The sequence below is a fragment of the Mytilus galloprovincialis genome, chromosome 3 (genome assembly GCF_965363235.1).
Source record: "Mytilus galloprovincialis chromosome 3, xbMytGall1.hap1.1, whole genome shotgun sequence".
Taxonomy (NCBI): Eukaryota; Metazoa; Mollusca; class Bivalvia; order Mytilida; family Mytilidae; genus Mytilus; species Mytilus galloprovincialis.
In genome coordinates, this window is record NC_134840.1 from 103,931,851 (window position 1) to 103,951,468 (window position 19,618).

Sequence of the window (19,618 nt, forward strand, 5' to 3'; positions counted from 1 at the left end):
AATATATATTTAAAACATCAAAATGACATCCGCCTCATTCAATGATCTGATAGTTTATATAAAAAAATAATTATAAATTTACATTAGTCATGCTGAATGCCAAAAATGTTGACGAGTAGATCCAAAGATATTGATAATGAAGCGTGGTCAAATGAAAACTATTTCAGCTCTCTCTTGCTTTTACAGAGTAAGCATAGAAGACATTGTTTTAGTCTTTGCATGCTATAAAACGAGAGGGAGGAGTATTACCCAAAATTTTAAGGCACCGTTCTTAAAATTTTTGGAAGAATAAAATTACTAGTATCTAATGTAATTGTCATTGAGGAAATGCAAGCTTTTAGTAAATAGTGTCATACTTATTTAAGCCATGATGGACTACATAAAACATACAATTACATGAAAACACATTTGCCAACATAAGTCATAAAACATATATTTCTGAAACTTTGTGATCATTGTCCTCTACAGAAAAAGACACGTTCTGGCCTATTTATTGTTGTTCTTTATGCATTGGTGAATTCAAATGTATATTTTACTTCATTAAGATTTATCTTAAATTTTGTACAAGTTAAAGCCATTTTTAAGCAATATTTTGTACAGGTTATAACATGTATGAGGTACTTTTGTACAAGTTAAAGCCATTTTTAAGCAATATTTTGTACAGGTTATAACATGTATGACGTACTTTTGTACATGTTATAACTTGTATTTTTGCATTATACAATTTATAACATGTACAATATTTTTGTACATGTTATAACCTGTACAAAATCGCAACTTGTACACGACATGTATACCAGACTTTAAATAAATCGTTTATGCTTTATTTTTTATACTTAACTCTTAAATAGGTTTTAAAAAGTATTCCTGTCATGAATTTGTTTGTACCTTAACCTAATGAGCAAATATAGACTAGTTTCAGTCTTTTTTACAATTTAATAACAGTGAGTTTGATTTTAAATAGCTAACTAAAAAACAGCATGGCTATTGCTCGTTGTTAAAGTTCGATGACCTGTATTTTTTTAGTCCCTGGTCCGTTTGTCTTAGGTGGATTGCACTAATACCAAATCTTCTTTTTTAAAAAATTGTTTCTATAAAATATTTTCTTTTCATAAAAAAAAACAAAAAACGATGACATTTTGTCCATTTAAGCTTCTCGACACACCTTTAACTGAAGAAGACAAAATCTTATAAAGTAAAACTAGAAAGTGCAAACCTCTTACAAGTTGTTTTTTCCTGTAACCAGTTTAAAGACTATCTTGATGTACGACAACATATTTTAACTTTTTTTAACCCGTAATTGATCGGTCTACGAATAGTTGTAAAATTATTCATTTCTTCAAATACGTTACAAATCGTATTATCTTTCGTCAGAGAACATCATTACAAGTTCGACTGTGGGGAAATTGATATTTTCACAAATCACAGATTTTCATCATACTTATCATAACTTGATTTCGAAACTTCGGTTTGTTTTTCTCTCTGTCATTTGCATTCAATTTTAAGAGAGTATTGCTTGAATGATCTTTGCTGACATAAAGCAGAGCTTGTTCACTCAGTTGGCAATATTTCTATAATTTCTACAAATAAACTGTTATACAGCTTAATTGACAATACAAAAATGGTAATTGAAATATTCTGACTAGTCCTGCTGCGTTTTAGGGTTCTGTTGACTTTTAACATTCTGTCCCAGTTAAGATTGTTTTGTTTCAGTTTTTAATGTGTCCCGCTTTGGTTTCCATTCATGCAAATGATCAGAATTATTAAGAAAAAAAAATCTTTTGAATTTAACATGTTTAACCTCTGCATTTGGAATTCGCATGTTTATGCCTTTAAGTAGAAATTGTATTGCAATTTTATTCAAAATAACTTAAACGACAAATGCAAGAATGTGTCAAAAGAAGAGGTTATATCATTAAAGGAAATGTGACGTCAACTTTATGAGACAGCAACCCTACAGCACAGTTAAGCTTTTGAAAAATCAGGCCAGCATACAAATAAGGCAACTATACATATACGTCTACAACTATACATATTATACTTATTCCCACAATTTCAAATATACTTTTTTTCCATTCACCCTTGGACGATCTCTGTTGGTATAACGGATTGTAGAATTGTTTTGTTTCAAATTGTTGAACATAAACTTAAATAAAATTTATTTTACTGTAATTGTAAATTTTTTCTACATTTTCATAATTTAAAATTGTTTTAATTGTTCTTTTATTAAATAATTACAAAAATCATTGTTTTCATAGAAGACCATATGGGTGTTGTAGTTTTATCGGTATATGTGTCTTTGATCATTGTTAAATTAATTAAAGTGTTAAAGGTCAAATGTATACTACATACACCTTATGATAACACTGACCACGCTTACCAAATTTTGTGACAGATTGCTCCTTCTCAAACTTGAACGATTAAAAACAACAAATATAAAGAGATACAAAATTACAAAATTTTGCTTGAAAATTTTAAGGATGACCCTAACTTCTATTTTTGACCATTAAAGAAAGGATTGTCCCCTTAAGGTCATGGCATCGCTTTCATTAGACCCTCATCGAGGCTAATTACTCTGTAGTTACCTAATTGATAGTTGTGAAAGCTCATTACGTCCACTTCCCGGGGGCACAAGAGTGACCAGAGATATCTATGCAACTTTCTTCACTGCCATCTGGTCTCTTATTTTGTATAACATTTTTATTCTTGCTGTTTTGTTTAAAGAACAGATTTTAGGTTATATATTGTTACTAGTAAAAATATTGTAACTTGTAAGGTTGCTTTAAGCAATACCATAAAACTTATCATTATAAGTAGAAAAACCTAAGCAAAGAGAGAGAGAAAGGGAGCTTTCTGTATCACCACGAAACTTATAATTATATGTAGAAAGAAAGAAAGAAAGGGAGAGAGAGAGATTTATGGTATATTCAAAACGTAAAAGGCGAATTTAAAAAAATCGTCTTGGTAAACGCAAAATTATATATAGATTATGCGAAGAAGAAGCACAATGAATATGTCTAAACGAAATAAAATAAATTTAGCATCTTAATGAAATGCTGACTTTTCTATTCATTTTACTTCACTTATAGGACTAAGTATATTCAAGCAACATAATCCATAGGATAAAAAAAAGTGATGCATTTTATTTTGCAATACAAGACACATATACAACCATGGCTCTGGCAGTACCATCAGATACATTAATTATTACTGAGTACGTCATTGATTCTTAGCAGTGAAATCATGGTAGATTTCAATATTAAGCAACAGACAAATCTCGAAACAACATTATAAAGAACCCGTAAACTATTATTTTTATTAACATTGTAACTGTTTCTCTATCGATATGCAGCAGTTCTTTGGTTAAACGCGGCATGATTGATCTTTTTGACCAATCAGCGAACGTCTTGGCACGCGACTACATATGGTAGAAATAACTTAAGATAATACCAATCAAAAACACTTTTGATTGGTTAAGAAAATTCCGAAAACTTCTTTTGGCTTTGATATAAATGTAAACGAAAAGTAAATCTCATTATAGAGTTTTAATTTTTCTTAGAATCGGGCATATCTTTTTCCTTTTATTCCGATAAAAAATGGCTGATGAAAATAGGATTTCAGTTAGCGAAGAAAGAGTTGAAAAAAGAAAAGTGGATGATTTTGCAGCTTTATACAATCTCGACAGCAGCGCTAGAAACTTAACGGAAACTACCGGTAGGTCTCTAATTCACAAAATTCAATTTATTACGACGAATAATTCATTTTATTAATTAATCTCATTTCCAATTACCCAATAATTGAAGAATTGGAATAAAATTTATTAATTTATCAAGGTAGGGGAATGTAAAGGGATCGGAAATGTTATTACATACGGACAATAATTCTATTTTGTTTACAATGGTCGTAAATAACTAAATATATTATTCCTATTTATCTTCGACACGTATGGAATATGAAATAATGTTACCAACGCTAAATACAATTGTACTAATTTACTATTGATAATGATTCTATCAACTCCAGGTAATTTACACCAAGCGTAATTTTGTTTTCTGGTAACGAAATTTTGTACTCCGGGAAAATTTCATTTGTTATGTCTGCGGCAATAAAGTTAATATATATGATTAAAGGATGTTTCTATTAAATTACTCCAGTCTTAAACCTAATATAAAGGGAGAACGTTTTTATTTTATGCAACGCAGAGGCAATCATATAGAAGTGATCATAAACAATACGGGATTACATATATGGTAAGAATTATTAGTCAAAAAGTTCTAATGATATTTGTTTTCAGTTTACATCCGTACGATTACCAAAACATGTATGATGATATTCGAAGATGTTAACTAATTAGCAAAGATACAATTTCGTAAACTTTTAACTATTAGTTTAAGTTTCCTTGCTTCTTTATGTTAAAAATATTTCAGCATCGTTTTCAAGGACAGATAGAATTTAAATGCAAATCTTAAGGATCCTGTATTTTCAAGAATTGTTTTGGAATAAAATGAAAAAGATAAGTTTTTCTCTCCCTAAAAATTTTCAGCATCGTTTTAAGGATAAATAGAACTTAAATGCAAATCTATAGAATTTGTATTTTCAACAATTGTTTTGGGATTACATGAAAACGATATGTTTTTCTTTGCCTACAAACTTCTAGTTGAAATATATCTGGAATTAAATAAAATTGTTAAATCGTTTTAACTCTTTTTTGGAAGCAATTTTTTGTTTGGGTATTTAAAAGTAAAAAATCTTAATTTGCAAAAAGTAAAACTCAAGGATTTGTAAAAAATAAATGGTAAGATACTAGTCAAATTCTCTTTGATGATTTCAAGAAAAGAAAAGAAACAAAAAATAATTCTATTTGAAGCACTTTCAGCATCACCAATTCAATGGAAAAGGGCATTGTCTTATTACTGATATTTAATTATAGTATATCTAATTCGAAAATACTGTTTTTTGCATCTTGAATATCAATTCATCCGCAAATACAAAACAGATTTAAAGAAAGAAAAGAAAAAAGAATTTTCTGAAAAAAAGTTTATTTTTTCTTATTGTTTCAATTTTAAATGAAATTTTATATGAAGTTCTTATACATATCATATATTTCCAACTATACGCTCGTACCCTTTCTTGAACAAAAAACTAATTTCGTGACTCTAAACGATTAAAAAGGCGATAATTCGGATTGAAATTTTTGTTCGCGTGTTGGTTCTAAAATGTGTGTAAATATAGACGATAAGAAAATAGCAATCTTTTAACAAGCTTTCTGAAACGTCAAAGGTGGCAAAAGTAGGTGTCGAACAGAAATTCGGAATTGTTGTTATACCTGGCGTTAAAATGAAATTGTCCGGAGATGTGGCCGGAGTTGACCATCTGTTGACACCTTCTTGTTAACATGTGATTCTGTAAATAATTGATAAAATATAAGTTACGTATAAACATCATTGTTTGACTACCGATATTGACCACTGATTTGTTTTTCTTTAATTTTTCATCTACACGGGGGTGTTTTTATATATATATATAAAAAAAGTTTCTTTTAACTTTTGAAATATGGAGTACTATGCAATGGATTCAGATTTTTACGGTAAAAAAAATAAGCTTTTTTTCAGAGGAAAACGATCGAAACAAAAATGTACAATACATCTTATATGATGTAGAATTCATTATTGCCTGTTGATATGTAATAAATATATATTTTTTTCATTATTACATGTAAATATATATAATATTGTATTTACAGTACAAGAAGGAGCTTTCAAAAAGATAAAACCTGAGCCTGGCAATGGCGGCTCAAGTTCCCTGTTGAGCGGAGGATCTGGTAGTGGGAGTCACAACCCTAGTTCCTGCCCGACCCCCGCGCGGAGGAGACATCGGACAACATTTACACAAGAACAACTACAAGAATTAGAATCTGCTTTTGCCAAAAGTCACTACCCAGATATATATTGCCGGGAAGAACTAGCTAGGATTACTAAATTAAATGAAGCCAGGATACAGGTTAGTTTTGTTTGTTTGTTTGTTTGTTTGTTTATTTGAATATTTGATTATCTGCTTATTTTTCTTATTATTTTGGGTATTTGGATTTTTTTTGTTTTGTTAATGCGGAATGGAACCCAGCAGATGAAATTGTCGAATCAAATAGAATTACAAAACTGCTTTACCACGTCGGTAGGTTTTTGCCGTCTCAAGTTTCTGAAACGGATTTTTTTTTATTTTCGTGAAGTAAAACACACTTTTAAAACTCTGCTTATATAGTTATTGGGATCATTTTTATATATATATATATATATATATATATATATATAGAAAACAACAGTTTCATTTGAAAATACTGTGGGCAAATATATTTGTACTTGCTGACGATTTTTTATATATAAGAAAATAATAATGCAGTTTTTATTTATTTGTTTAGTTAAGCCGGAATAATTTTATAAAAGTTTGCTTCACTAAAGAAAGAATTTCATAAAATATAATATTCGCATATAATATAAATGTTCGCAGTTGAAATATTTGGAATGAAATTTAAGCACGGGAAGGGTTTTTAGATCAACCAGTTAACTTATAACGATGCGTGAGGTGTTTGTTGACTGTTAATTTTGTAAAATCTTAAATGTATATAAAATATAATTTTATATAGTTATGAAAATAAAGAAAATATAATACCAAATGATATTGAGATAAATGTTAAAAATAATTAATAAAAAACAAATACGCATGGCCCCGTGATCTGTTTAAATTGATAAAAAAAAAAAATAGCCGTAAATTGTGGTTTTAAAAAAGTACTTTTATTGGAAATTATATTTGAAATGAGAAAAATATAGTGGATATATATGCCGATTTTAAAAAGAAGGAAGAGAAGGGGGAAAAGGATGATACAAGCAAATTAACAATTGGAAATAAGTAAAAAGATAGAGTGGACGCTCGCGATGATCTCAAAAAGAACTGAAGAGAAAAAAAGAAAAATGTCTTTTAATGCAAACTAAGTCTGCCCTTGTTGCAAATTAACAATTCGAAATAAGTAAAAATGTATTGTATGGATGCGGATTTAAAAAGAAGGAAGAAAAGGAGGAAGAAAATATGCTCTCAATGCAAATTGACAATTCGACGTTAGTAATAAGTAAAAGATAGTAAATACACGTAATGATTTTAAAAAGAAAGGAAGACAAAACAGCATGCCCTTTATTCCAATTAACAATTCAAAATAAGTAAAAGTTGGTTGATACTCGCGATGATTTCAAAAATGAAAGGAAGAGAGAAAAAAAAAATCGGAAATATGCCCTCAATGTAATTACCAATTCGAAATAATTATTAAAAGGATAGTTGATGCATACGGTTGATTTTTAAAGAATGCATGCCCTCGATGCAAATTATTAATTCGAAATAAGTAAAAAAAAAAAAGATAATGGATGCATGCAATGATTTAAAAAAAAAGAGAAAAGGAAAGAAAAATATGCCCTCCGTGCAAATTATCAATTCAATTTAGAGATTTAAGGAACAGATGGAATATTAGCGATAGCAATGTCGCCGCGGGGGGCACCGACTAAATACACTAAACTGAACTATTGGAATCATTATATTCACTTGAACAAGTCCGTTAGAATTCCTCAAAAGAAAACAGAAAATGCTTGTAGTTTTAAACATGAAATGTCCATATGTCTCCTTGTTTTCAATGTCAATGAAAGATTCGTACAAACTGTCGCCATAGTCTTAAGCAGCAGAACCAAGAGAGAGTTAACAGCATCCTTTCATAAATGTTAAAATTTATTTATTTATCCTAATTAAGGTTATCTGATGGTGTTCTTTTTATAACAATTTTAATTATTACAATGGTTGTTTTTTTAATTATTATTCGCAAATATATGTGATAAAAAGTTTAAACGTATTAGACAGATTCTTTTTTTCAAATTGTGTTTAATTATTTTAAAACATAAAAGTAAAATAAAGCAAAAAGTTAAATTCCCCAAGTAGTTTCTCGAGTTCCAGGCTCTGACGAGTTCTTAAATTTTGTATAGTGTATAACCGTGAAAAGCTGTTTTATGTGACTATAGAAAGAAGAGTTAATGGTATAATTTCAAAATACAATTTTAGAAGATAGCTCTGATGAAATGTGGTCAACATACTAGTTGTCTTGCTACATGACAAATTAGATATATTTTTATAGCTTATTATCAACTGAGTTATCTCCCATTTTAAAGTAAAGAATTTAAAAATATCAACAATAAAATTGAGAATGGAAATGGGGAATGTGCCAAAGAGACAACAACCCGACCATAGAAAAAAAACAACAGCAGAAGGTCACCAACAGGTCTTCAATGCAGCGAGAAATTCCCGCACCCGGAGGCGTCCTTCAGCTGGCCCCTAAACAAATATATACTAGTTCAGTGATGATGAACGCCATACAAATCTGTATTTGTACAAAGAGAGACATTTCAACACTATTAAAGATGCATAAAATAGTCTTCTTATAAACGAAAAGTGTAACAGATTAATTGCATTTTCCGTCCAAATTTGCCAACTTAATTAAAAATCTAAACCAATCATTCGCGTTCGTTTCACTTTGCGTTCCAAAATCTCGGAATACCATCATGACTGCCCTAAATTCTAATACTTTTAATTTGAACTGAATTTAATCGTGGATTATTCGGTGTACCACATCATTATCGAGAAGCAATGCCAAGAGTACTGCAAATACTAATTAAATTCCATCATATATTCATATTCCTGTTTCAAGACAGGAGCCTCGTCAATGGTTCTCTTTAGTTATATTTGATTTTTGTTATCTTTTGTTCAATTCAAACCGAGGTGGACATTTTTTACTGAAATATAAAAAAGAAGACGTGGTATGATTGCCAATGAGACAACTATCCACAAAAGACCAAAATGACACAGGCATCAGTTAAGAACTATAGGTCACCGTACGGCCTTCAACAATAAGCAAAGCCCATACCGCATAGTGAGCTATAAAAGGCCCCGATAAGACAATGTAAAACAACTCAAACGAGAAAACTAACGGCCTTATTTATGTAAAAAAAAAAGAAAATGAACGAAAAACAAATATGTTACACATAAACAAACGACAACCACTGAATTACGGGCTCCTGAATTGGGACAGGCACATACATAAATAATGTGGCGGGGTTAAACATGTTAGCGGGATACCAACCCTCCCCCTAACCTGGGACAGTGGTATAACAGTACAACATAAGAACGAACTATAAAAATCAGTTGAAAAAGGCTTAACTCATCAGATAGACAAAAATACAAGTGGACGTGGCCCGGTACTTATACATCCCGATATACATCCCGACACAAAAAGACACAATGAACAGATCTGAGAGTACTCGCAGTTATCTGACAGCTAGTTCAAAGCCACTAACAACTAATAAAAAAATCATGCAAGTAAGAAAGTCGATTTATTCGACTCCTTTATATGTTTTTATTTCGAAACAAATACATGCCGTATGGAAGCAACCAATGTAGTATAAAAGCAACCCATGCCGTAAGCATGATGAGACCCAACTCTATAAAATTACTAGCACCGCCTATCTAATTACTTGTCACTATTTTCGCATAGCTCTTTTACTTCGTGAACACAATTATGTTTTTGAGTGAAAAAGAATAAATTTAATTAAAAATATAACAGTAAACTACAGTCCTATGATATACATGTACTGTAACAGTATATTGATTGATATTTCAAAATATTTTAAGATTTATTACAGCCATGATCTGTTAAAATAAATTACATGTTGAATGATTCGGCTTCCATCTCACGAGACAAGTTTTGCCAAAGTTTTGTGTTTATAGTTTTACTATCAAAGAACGTATATTTTATTTTAAAATCTAAGAATACAAGGACAATGCTGTTAAACGAAATGCAGCCAGTAAGAGGTCATCACATTTTTAGACAGTAGAGCTTCGTGCAAAAAGCGATGGTAACTTGTTTTCGTTTCGTATAAATAAATAAATAAATTTTAAAAAATGCATTCAATTCCATAGTAAACCTTGTATAGATGCAACATCTCTCATAGTTTCTTAGCTAAATTTACTCAGCTTTTGTAGACTTGAAATCATTTGGAGATTGTCATATTTTACTGAGACGTTTTAGTTGAGGACTGTGTTTTGGTCTCTATGTTTGATATGTCATTGGGTTGCTGTCTTATTGACCCATATCTTGTACATAATTTAATCTGAACTTGAAAACAAAACTATTCCAATGGGTATATAGTTCAGCATTAAAAGGAGTATGTTCAGTAAGACCCCTTTTTGTCCCCAAAATATAGAAGTTTTAGAAAATTGTGAAAAAAATGTAATCGTTACGATATTTATTGGAAGGTAAAATGCTTCCACTACAAAAATATGGGCTGTTTTTGACAAAACAATGCACATATATCGGGAAGTAGCATCATTAAGTCATGCTAAATTACCGAAATCTTCCCAATTTTAGCATTTTAGTTAAATTTTAGACGGTTTCCGTCTTAAATGAATGTGGCCGCATTTGTGTTCATTCATTATATTGAAATGTAAGTTGTGTTTGATGATAATACATAATATATATAAGGGTTGAGGATGAACACGGATGCGGCCACTTTCATTTTTGACAACAACCATCTGAAAAGTGACGATTTTTGGTATATTTGATAGATTTTTCATATTTAAGCTTGAATCGGAGCGTTTTTAAAGACTTAATCAGTTAAAATCTTTCACAGAAAATAATTGAATCATTTGAAATAGACACTTCTAGTTTAAAAAGTGTCTAAAATCTTTCGTTAGATGAACTTGAAAATTGAGGCCGCCATCGGCCCTTACCGGGCCTTCTCCTTTGCTCATGATATTTAAAGTTTTAGAATTTACTTTTTGTATCGTCTACCCTGTTCGTTTATTCTGCCCATCATCAAAAGATACTGACATACCTTCCCATTGACCTCGCTTGATAAATGTTACTCTTTAAAGTAAACCAAACACAAACTGGTACCTTATAGTTTTCTTTAAATAATAAAGATTATATTCTACACCTTAAAATTGAAAAAAAAGTCTTCAAATTTTCGTAAATAATGTGTCCTGTTGTTCCTTTAAGATCCCTTGGGTCATAAAGCTCTTTGTGCATTTACAGATCCTTGTTTTACAACGTTTTGGTTTTTAGTGTTCCCGATGAAGATAAAACCAAAACAGCCATTCGTATGCACAAATCATAAAGTACTATTGTCATATATCTGATAATTGGGAATATTGAATGTACTAGTTCATGTAGGTACTAGGTATATAAAATAAAACCAATCTTTCAGACCGCAGGTTAAATAAAAATCGGCAAAATAAATCCGCCTTTTATTTTGGATTCACGGGTTAGATTAATTCACAGTAGGTCAATAAGCCAATAGTTATCCAACAAAAGACTATAATAAGAAGAAAAAAGAATCACTGACTTATCTTTTTTTGTTTCGTAGTGTGTGAGAATGTTTCAGTATTTTATTAGAAGGGGATGATGTCCAAATAACTGTATTTCGCCTTTCCAAATATTCATAAATATTTTTAAATTATTTTCTTGATGGATATTTTGTACCATTACTAGAGCTTTATGACCCAAGGGACCTCAAAAGAACAACAGGACACATTATTTACGAAAATTTGAAGAATTTTTTTTCTTCAATTTTAAGGTGTAATATAATCCTTATTATTTGAAGAAAACTATAAGGTATCTTTTGAACTGTGTAGTGATGTCAAATTGATGTAAAGTCTTTTTGCATTGTGTCTGTAACTTCAGTCCCTTCTCTCCAATGCAATAAAAATAGTTGTTAGTAGATTTCAACGCTTTTTCATCTTACACAAATTTTGTAATGTTTCTATGGAAAATGACTGAAATATATATTTGATAATTTTATGATCAATCATTAATTCAGTGAAAGTACGGTCGCTAAAAATTAAAGCAACAGCATGGATTTCTTTAAATGGTTAACATACATGTGTACATATAAATAAATGATGATACAAATTATATCATAAAACCTTCGAATGAACAAAAACGAGAATGAATATGTCGTTTTCAGTCTTTTATGCCGCTCATCAATATTTTGCATTTGCCCCTTAATTTAGCCACACCGCTTTTAGGAAAATAAAATTAGAAAAATTAATTCTGATTTGCTCGATTTAATACGAACTATTTAGTTGTATTGTATTAATATTTAAAACATATTTTATTAAAAGAGTTCCAAGATTATTTTTTTTTAATTTTCAAGAATCCTCAAAATCTATAACTTGGCTTGACACCTTTCTTTTTATGTTTCTCCAGTGTTTGGGTTCCGTTTGTGATAAACCCAAGATTGTAAAACCCTCAGGCAACTTGACAAAAGGCGTATTCTTTATGTCCTTTTGGGGTGTGTTTGCAAAACGTTTTGAATTTTTGCCAACTAACTTTTCGAATCGAGTTTTGTTCATAGCTATGAATAATAGCATAAGAGTGTATTGTTTTAACTTTGTAAACTACAGTATTTCAAAACCAAAAGAGTACCCTCCAACTTAGAGCAGTAAGATTGTGTAGGACTTTAGTCTCCCCTTATATACTGTTGAAACAAATGAGATACTGTAAATTGAGGAAATTTTTTTACTAAAGAATTATGATTGTAGAAATATTGACAGAATGCGAGATAAACTTTCGCAAATTCTGCATACACATAGTAAAACTAAAATGTATATGTTAATTTTTGCGGAACATACCACGTCGCATTTTTGCAACAATCGTACACATTTCTGCATAACAATATTCGATTGCTATATAGGGTGATGAGATTGGGAAGATTCAAAAATTATTGTGCATACACGGTATTCAAAATTATGTAATAGAAAAAAATAAAAAAAATTCTTGCTACATTTTATTTCCAAGATTGAATATGTCCCCTTATGGTCCGTGTACAGAGTTTATTGAATCAACACGGAAAATCCTATTTACCACAGCTTAATATTTCTGGAACACTTTTCAAAGACTCGACCCTAATTACCTATCAGAACTAATTCTATAATGCTCAAATGACTACCATTCTAATACTGCAATGTTTCGGTGTGTTTTCTTAGGCTTACAAAGTAACGAAGTTGCCATTTTCCTCCATGAAAAACATTAAAACTTAGCACTGCTTAAGGGAAAATCAAAATTGAATTTAGCAAATGAGTGAAGAACGATCAATGGTATTCTAACATCGATGTTGATGAATTTTTGCCTGTCGCTAATGCGTCGAATGTAAAGATGCTAGAGACCTCTCCATTAAAAGATATGTCAATCCTGATTACTGGTACCATTCTCACGAGACAGAATAACTTCTCTTAAAAACCTCCTGACTATTCTCTCTTATACCACGTCTCTTAATATAAAAATTCATAAGATGTATAGTCACGGGACAGACGAGAATATAGCGAGCTTCTCTCAGGGTAGTGACCATTGTGTCCAAATATTCACATTTTATATTCATCAAATAGTTTTGCGTCTTTGGTTTGTCAAAAAAAGTGTAGAATTCTTACTTGTTATGTTAATAATATTCAAAAGGGATGGAGAAAACTATGTTTCCATTCCCTGGATATATTTGCCTTTTGTCCCTTGAACTGTCAAAGCTGTTTGTGTTACATTAAGATCGAAGCAGTAATTCCCTTTTAGCAAAATTGCTGTTTTTATATCCTGAACATGTGGGCTCATGTATTCAAATTCTTTTAAGAGAGATTTTTACAGGAATGAATACGTGTTTTTTTTTTAATTTACCTGTCGCCGGGCCTCGGAATGCCTATTCAAAACGTTGAAAATTTTAAGATAGAAAAGAAGATCTTTTGCCAAAAAGTTTAGCATAATCTTTATTATCATCTGTTTTTGTTGTTGCAATGTGTCGTCGTCCTAATCTAAACCTATTTGACCATGAGGGAACGTAGAATTTCGGAAGTTTTGTTGTTAAAATACATGTTCATTCTTTCTTTTTATTAGCGCGACTCATGCCAGGCTCAAATCAGATCTTTACTAAAGATTGTGTACATAAAAAGGGAACTCATTTCAATTGAATTAAAACAATGCTTGCACACCTTGAATACTCCGTTGCCTTTATTCACTTGATACGTCCAGTGGTTGTGTGTTACATTCACAGCATGGCATTATTTTCTTTATTTTTCAATCTAGAAAAATACTATTTATTAAGAAGATGTGGCCACATTGTTACAAATTATTTTGTAGAGAGAATTCAGGGTTTTACCTTTATGTCTAATTCCTAACCGCAATTAAGCAAGAAAAGATAAATTCTGCAAGACAGTCACAAATACACTTTATTTTCGTCTTTTTGTTGTAAGGTGTCGTCTCAATATATATTTTTCTGTTAATAGAAATGACCGGTCACAAGAGAAAACATCTCCATATTTAATAAAAGATACATGATATCAAATATATCTTTTTGTAACACAAATATACTTTTCTTCCTACGTTTTTAAGCGCAAATCAGTACTTTAAAATGTGTTGTCTAGCTTTCATAAAAACAAAATTCAAAAAAATCAAATTCAATTATCTCAACGGATTTTATGAATGAGCGAAAATTATTCAAAAACTTTCGACTGAATTTCAAATTGACAGTGGAGAAGAGAGTATAGACATTTTCTATTGGTATCGGAAACTGTTGGATTGTCATCACGATAGTCAACACAAAGACACTCTAATTGCTGTCCTCAAATTCGCATTCTTTATTCAAGACGCATTTTAAACCTTATTAAATTATAAGACCGCGGACTATGCTGATGAACACAAAATGGCATCTCTTTTGGTAGATTTTCTTCGATCAGGCGAGCACTATTATGTCACTACAAAGACTTTGTTTGTGCTCATGCGATCACTGAAACGGCCTCATCTTGCATGTAGAATAGAGAACCAAATTCTTTCAATTTTATACCAATGTTTAATGCATTGATCGGTGACGAGTTGTTCGTGCTAGATGCCGGTACTAATTGTAATCAATTCCGCTTCTTCGATTAAAATGCTACTTGGATTTTGTGCGGAGTAATTGACAAGGAACATTCTTGCTTCATTAGATGTTGTAAGAGTGTTTGCCCACTCGACTCATCAGGACCTATTTAATTTCAATTACATATTCACAATCAAGACTACCCAGCCCATACTTGAACGCACCGAAAGAGGACTTCCATTTTATTATTTTACAAATATTTTGTCGAAAAAGAAATTATTTCATTCGGTCAGTGAACATTAAAAGCATCCATTTGTTACAGTTAGGTTATTAAATAAAAGTAAGCATTACTCTTAATGGGTGATAAAATATATGAAACGAACGAAGATGACAACAATTTAACGACGATTTGAAAAACAAAAATACAAGAAAATGCTAATTCAAAATTGTTATATAGATAAAAAAGATAGTTTTCCAAAATGAAATTAGTTGTGAAATTTATTGAAAGGTTCTACTGAATTAAATATCGGTGAAAGTTGATAACGTACAAACAGTTAAACGATACTAGTAAACCTGATTGCAGTTGTGAATATTTGATATAGAAGACGGGGTTTTTTTTTTTTGGGGGGGGGGGTATGGGTGGGGTGGGTGGCGTATAGTGGCACTGTCAAATTCATAAAATGTATTAATTTGAAGGAACAATAGCATTTAAGCAGTTTAGTTGAGTGTTCTCTCATACTTTCACATGGTGCATATTTGGATGAAATATTTTAGAATCAGATCTTTCCCCATTCCTGCTGCATTGGTAAAAGGTTTTCAGTCTTAGTATGTACTCGACAACTTTTCCTTATAAGTTTATTTTTTATCACAAACAACCGTGGTTATTTTAGTGTGCCATTGGACGTTTAGCAAAATTCAACCAATGTATGTTTTTTTAATTATTGCATTTCTTTTTTTACAGGTTTGGTTCCAAAACAGAAGAGCAAAATACAGAAAACATGAAAAACAACTCGCCAAGTCTCTGTCTCCAGTAATGAACCCTGCCTGCAACGGAATGATGAGGAACTTGTATCCTACTACGTCTCGACCCTATGCTGCTTACTCGCCACACACCAATATGAATTCTATGGCGAGATATCCACAGATGAACTCATCGTACCCTTCAATGGCTCAGTTTTCAGGGATGTCCAGTATGGCTACTTCTAACATGGCCAGTATGCCAAGACAAGTTCAACAATTCCCAATGGCTTCAGACTATAGTTTGGTAAGTTTAGTCTCATATATTCAAGATTTATAACTCTTTGAGTTATAATGGTATTTCTTTCGTCTAATTTGTTATGTAAATAATGATAGACAAATTTTCGAGCTTAAAATCGATAAATTCATTTACATTAAGAATTTTAGTCATGCAAAGAGTTTGAAGAAATTGATCAAAATATGCAAATATATAAGATGAAATCCGAGATAGAGAATGTACCCGACTTTTTTTTTATATATATCTAACCAAGGATTTCTATACAAATCCTTGATCTAACTAGGATATGCCTGTGAGAAAATTCTCATATTTACTTTTGATTATTTTCCAGGACAACCACGAAGATGATTGGTATAACAAAAGTTTGACCGCACTGCGCATGAACAACAGCCACCACTTATCAAATCCTGTCCTACAGTACCAAGCATGACTAGAGTCAGAATCAGGAAAAATGGACCATTAAGGAGGGCAACCATTGCTTCATCATCATCAAAAGTGCTGACATTATAACTATGAAAGGAACATGATTATCGTCTAGTCTGGAAGATTTATCTTAATTATATAGATTCATCAATATCTGTAAGATATTCAAATCGATTTGGAAAATCCTGCATTGGAAGTACTGTTATCTTTGTATTCTGAGATCACTGTCCAATCTCTTTTTAAGCAGTCATCTGCCGAGAAATAATCCATAGCCAAGGACTCACACCTAGAAACCTACTTTGTCATATTTTGGAAAGGAAAACCAAGAAATTCCAAATAGAACATAAGATAGAATCTTTTATTTATTTGACACTCTTAACTTCAAGAGTATGTTTATTTAAACTTATTCTTTGGTTAAAATCAAAAAAAAATTTGAAACATTTTCTAAATTGATGCAGATTTCCTTGGATTTTTGTATAGATGCAAACTACAGGCTTTAAACTTGAAGCAGTGAAATTTGCAGAAGCTTTTTGAAAGCAACTTCGAAAAAATAGATATTAAGTAAATTTATGTTTACAGAAGAAGTAAATCCACAGAATGTTTTGAATAATTAGCCGTTTCAGAATCTAAAGCATCATGGGTAATTTCATTGTTCGTACCCCAAAGTGAAAATAACGTTACGTCATTGGTTGAATTTCCATTGTTTATAACGTTTTAAACCAATCAAAACGCTTTGGTGTACGCTTTTGAAAATATTACCCAGGATGCATTAGATTATGAAACGGCCAATAAGGGAGACAGTTTCTGCATGTTGTTTATAAATGAACACCATTTTGCCATATGACGCTGGTGAAAATGGCGTTGTGCCATATTAACGGATATTGTATATATAAATTATTGTAAATATTGATATTTATATTTCAGCTATTGGTAAAACCAAACTCAGTATTACTGTTGTGGTGCAGTCTGCACAACATAATAAAAAAATGTGAAAAGACTCAAATTATTTGTTTCATTTAGCCAACAATAGGATAGAATTGAAAAAAAAAAATATAAATATGTTTTTGGTTTCATGGTTAATGAACAATTATATGGAAAAGGATGTTTACATAATAGACAAAACATATCAAGATTAACTAAACCTACCACATTCTCTGTACAATTCTAAAGCCTTTAAGAAAGTGGTTGTCATTAATAAATAGTTGGTGTTTGCACTAAAGGTATCAACTAATATCAAGATGCAATAAATATTTGGTGTTCTTTGGAAGTCGATAAAATGTCTAATTTGTATTCTTTGGAAGTCGATAAAATGTCTAATTTGTATTCTTTGGAAGTCGATAAAACAAAATAGTCAATTGGTGTTCATGTTGAAAGGCATTAACAGGGTGCATTGTTTGCAGATCAATGAAATAGTTTATTGGTCCTCTTTGCAAATTGGCAAAAACAGTAGATTGGTGTTCTTTACAAGTCGAAATAGCGGTTGAAAAAATGCAAATCGTTTTTTTGATGTTTGGTGGTTATTACTATTCAATTAAATGGCTTAATTGTATTCTTGACATGTTAACTAAATGGCAAATTGGTGTTTTTGCAAGTCGATAAAAAAATATAAAATAATTGATGTTTTTAGTTTCTTGAAAGTCGATAGAACGGTTGATTGTTGCACTTTACAAGTCTTTGCTAGTTGGTCAAATGTCAAATTGATGCACATCGCAAGCCAATACAATGGCTAATTGGTGTTTATTGTAAGTTGATACACCAGCTGATTTTCGGATCCTTGATAGTCGATAAAATGGTTAATTTGTATGTTCTTTAAAAGTTGATAAAATGGTTAAATGGTGCTTTGGAAACTCCATAAAACGATTAAAAGGTGTTCTTTGGTTTTTTGGTCCTTTGCAAGTTGACAAAATGAATAATTGATGTTCAAAGCAAGTCAATAAAATGGCTAGAAATACCTTAATTGTGCTCTTGGCTATTCTTTGCAACTCAATGGCATACATTTATATGTGTTCTCTGCAATTCGATGGATCTGTTATGTGTTCTTTGAAATCAGGTAAAATGGTTGATTGGTATCCACAGTAGAACAAACCAAACGTTTTAATGTAAAATAAAACACATAAATGCAGGATTGTATTGGTGTGCTTTCTGTCTCAGGAATAGACTGTCTTAGCTGTATTTGGCAAAACTTGTAGGAATTTCGGTCCTCAATGCTCTTCAACTTTAATTTGATCTGTTATATTTTTTCCATATTCTGATCTTTTTTAGATCAATATGCAGCTTTACATATTGTCTATATTGATTGATTGATTGGTTGATTTTGTCTAGACATTTGTTTGTTGTTGAAGGGTGTTTTGTGCTATAGATGTTGTTGTTTTTTCACTCGATGGGGACTGCCTTTTTGATGTGCTTATCATAGTTTTTGTTATTGTCTGTTTTATTCATCATTTAGATTTAGCTTTATAGGTTTGGCAGTCCCATTGTTAGATTATCTCACCATGTTCCCTAAATGCCTAGATAAACCTATGGGTTTTGTCCATTGTTGAAGGACTAGTGACCTATAGCTGTTAATTTCTGTAACATTTTGGTCTCTTCTGGAGAGTCATCTCATTGGCAATCATACCACATCTTTTTTTTTATATCTATAGTCTCTTTTATAATGTGACCTACCAAAATAGACTGTGTTTGTTCTAACATTCATTAACATGACAGTTGCCACACATGGAGCAGAATCTGCTTACCTACTAAAGCCATTGAGATCATCTCTGGTTTTTTTTTTGGCTAGAATTCCTGATGCTTAGTTGCTTAATTTTGATAAGTTGTGTTCAGAGGACTGTTTTATTTGTTGTCAATTGTTGCCATGACATTGTCAGTCCACTTTCGAGTTATGAGTCGTCCTGAATATGCATGAAATATTTGCCACTGGACGTTAAGCAACCAACAATCAATCAATCAATCGAGTTATGAGTTTGACTATCCCTTTGTTTTCTGCTGCATATCTTGGTGATAAATACAAGATGAAAATAAG

General features: G+C 31.1%; 1 protein-coding gene across 1 annotated transcript; it reads left to right on the forward strand.

Moving 5' to 3' along the window:
* Nucleotides 1–3,554: 3,554 nt before the first annotated feature.
* Nucleotides 3,555–17,593, forward strand: LOC143069617 (homeobox protein unc-42-like). The gene is made up of 4 exons (XM_076244340.1): nucleotides 3,555–3,714; nucleotides 5,744–6,000; nucleotides 15,880–16,182; nucleotides 16,505–17,593. The coding sequence occupies exons 1-4, from the start codon at nucleotides 3,597–3,599 to the stop codon at nucleotides 16,601–16,603; spliced, it is 777 nt and encodes a 258-aa protein (XP_076100455.1). The 5' UTR covers nucleotides 3,555–3,596; the 3' UTR covers nucleotides 16,604–17,593.
* Nucleotides 17,594–19,618: the final 2,025 nt, after the last annotated feature.

What these genes read in the sequence shown, in the direction of transcription:
- LOC143069617 (XM_076244340.1), top strand. Translation starts at nt 3,597, where the DNA reads ATGGCTGATGAAAATAGGATTTCAGTTAGCGAAGAAAGAGTTGAAAAA. An exon ending in TAAATGAAGCCAGGATACAG is followed by an intron (nt 6,001 to 15,879) that starts GTTAGTTTTGTT and finishes CTTTTTTTACAG; the next exon opens with GTTTGGTTCCAAAACAGAAG. An exon ending in TGGCTTCAGACTATAGTTTG is followed by an intron (nt 16,183 to 16,504) that starts GTAAGTTTAGTC and finishes ATTATTTTCCAG; the next exon opens with GACAACCACGAAGATGATTG.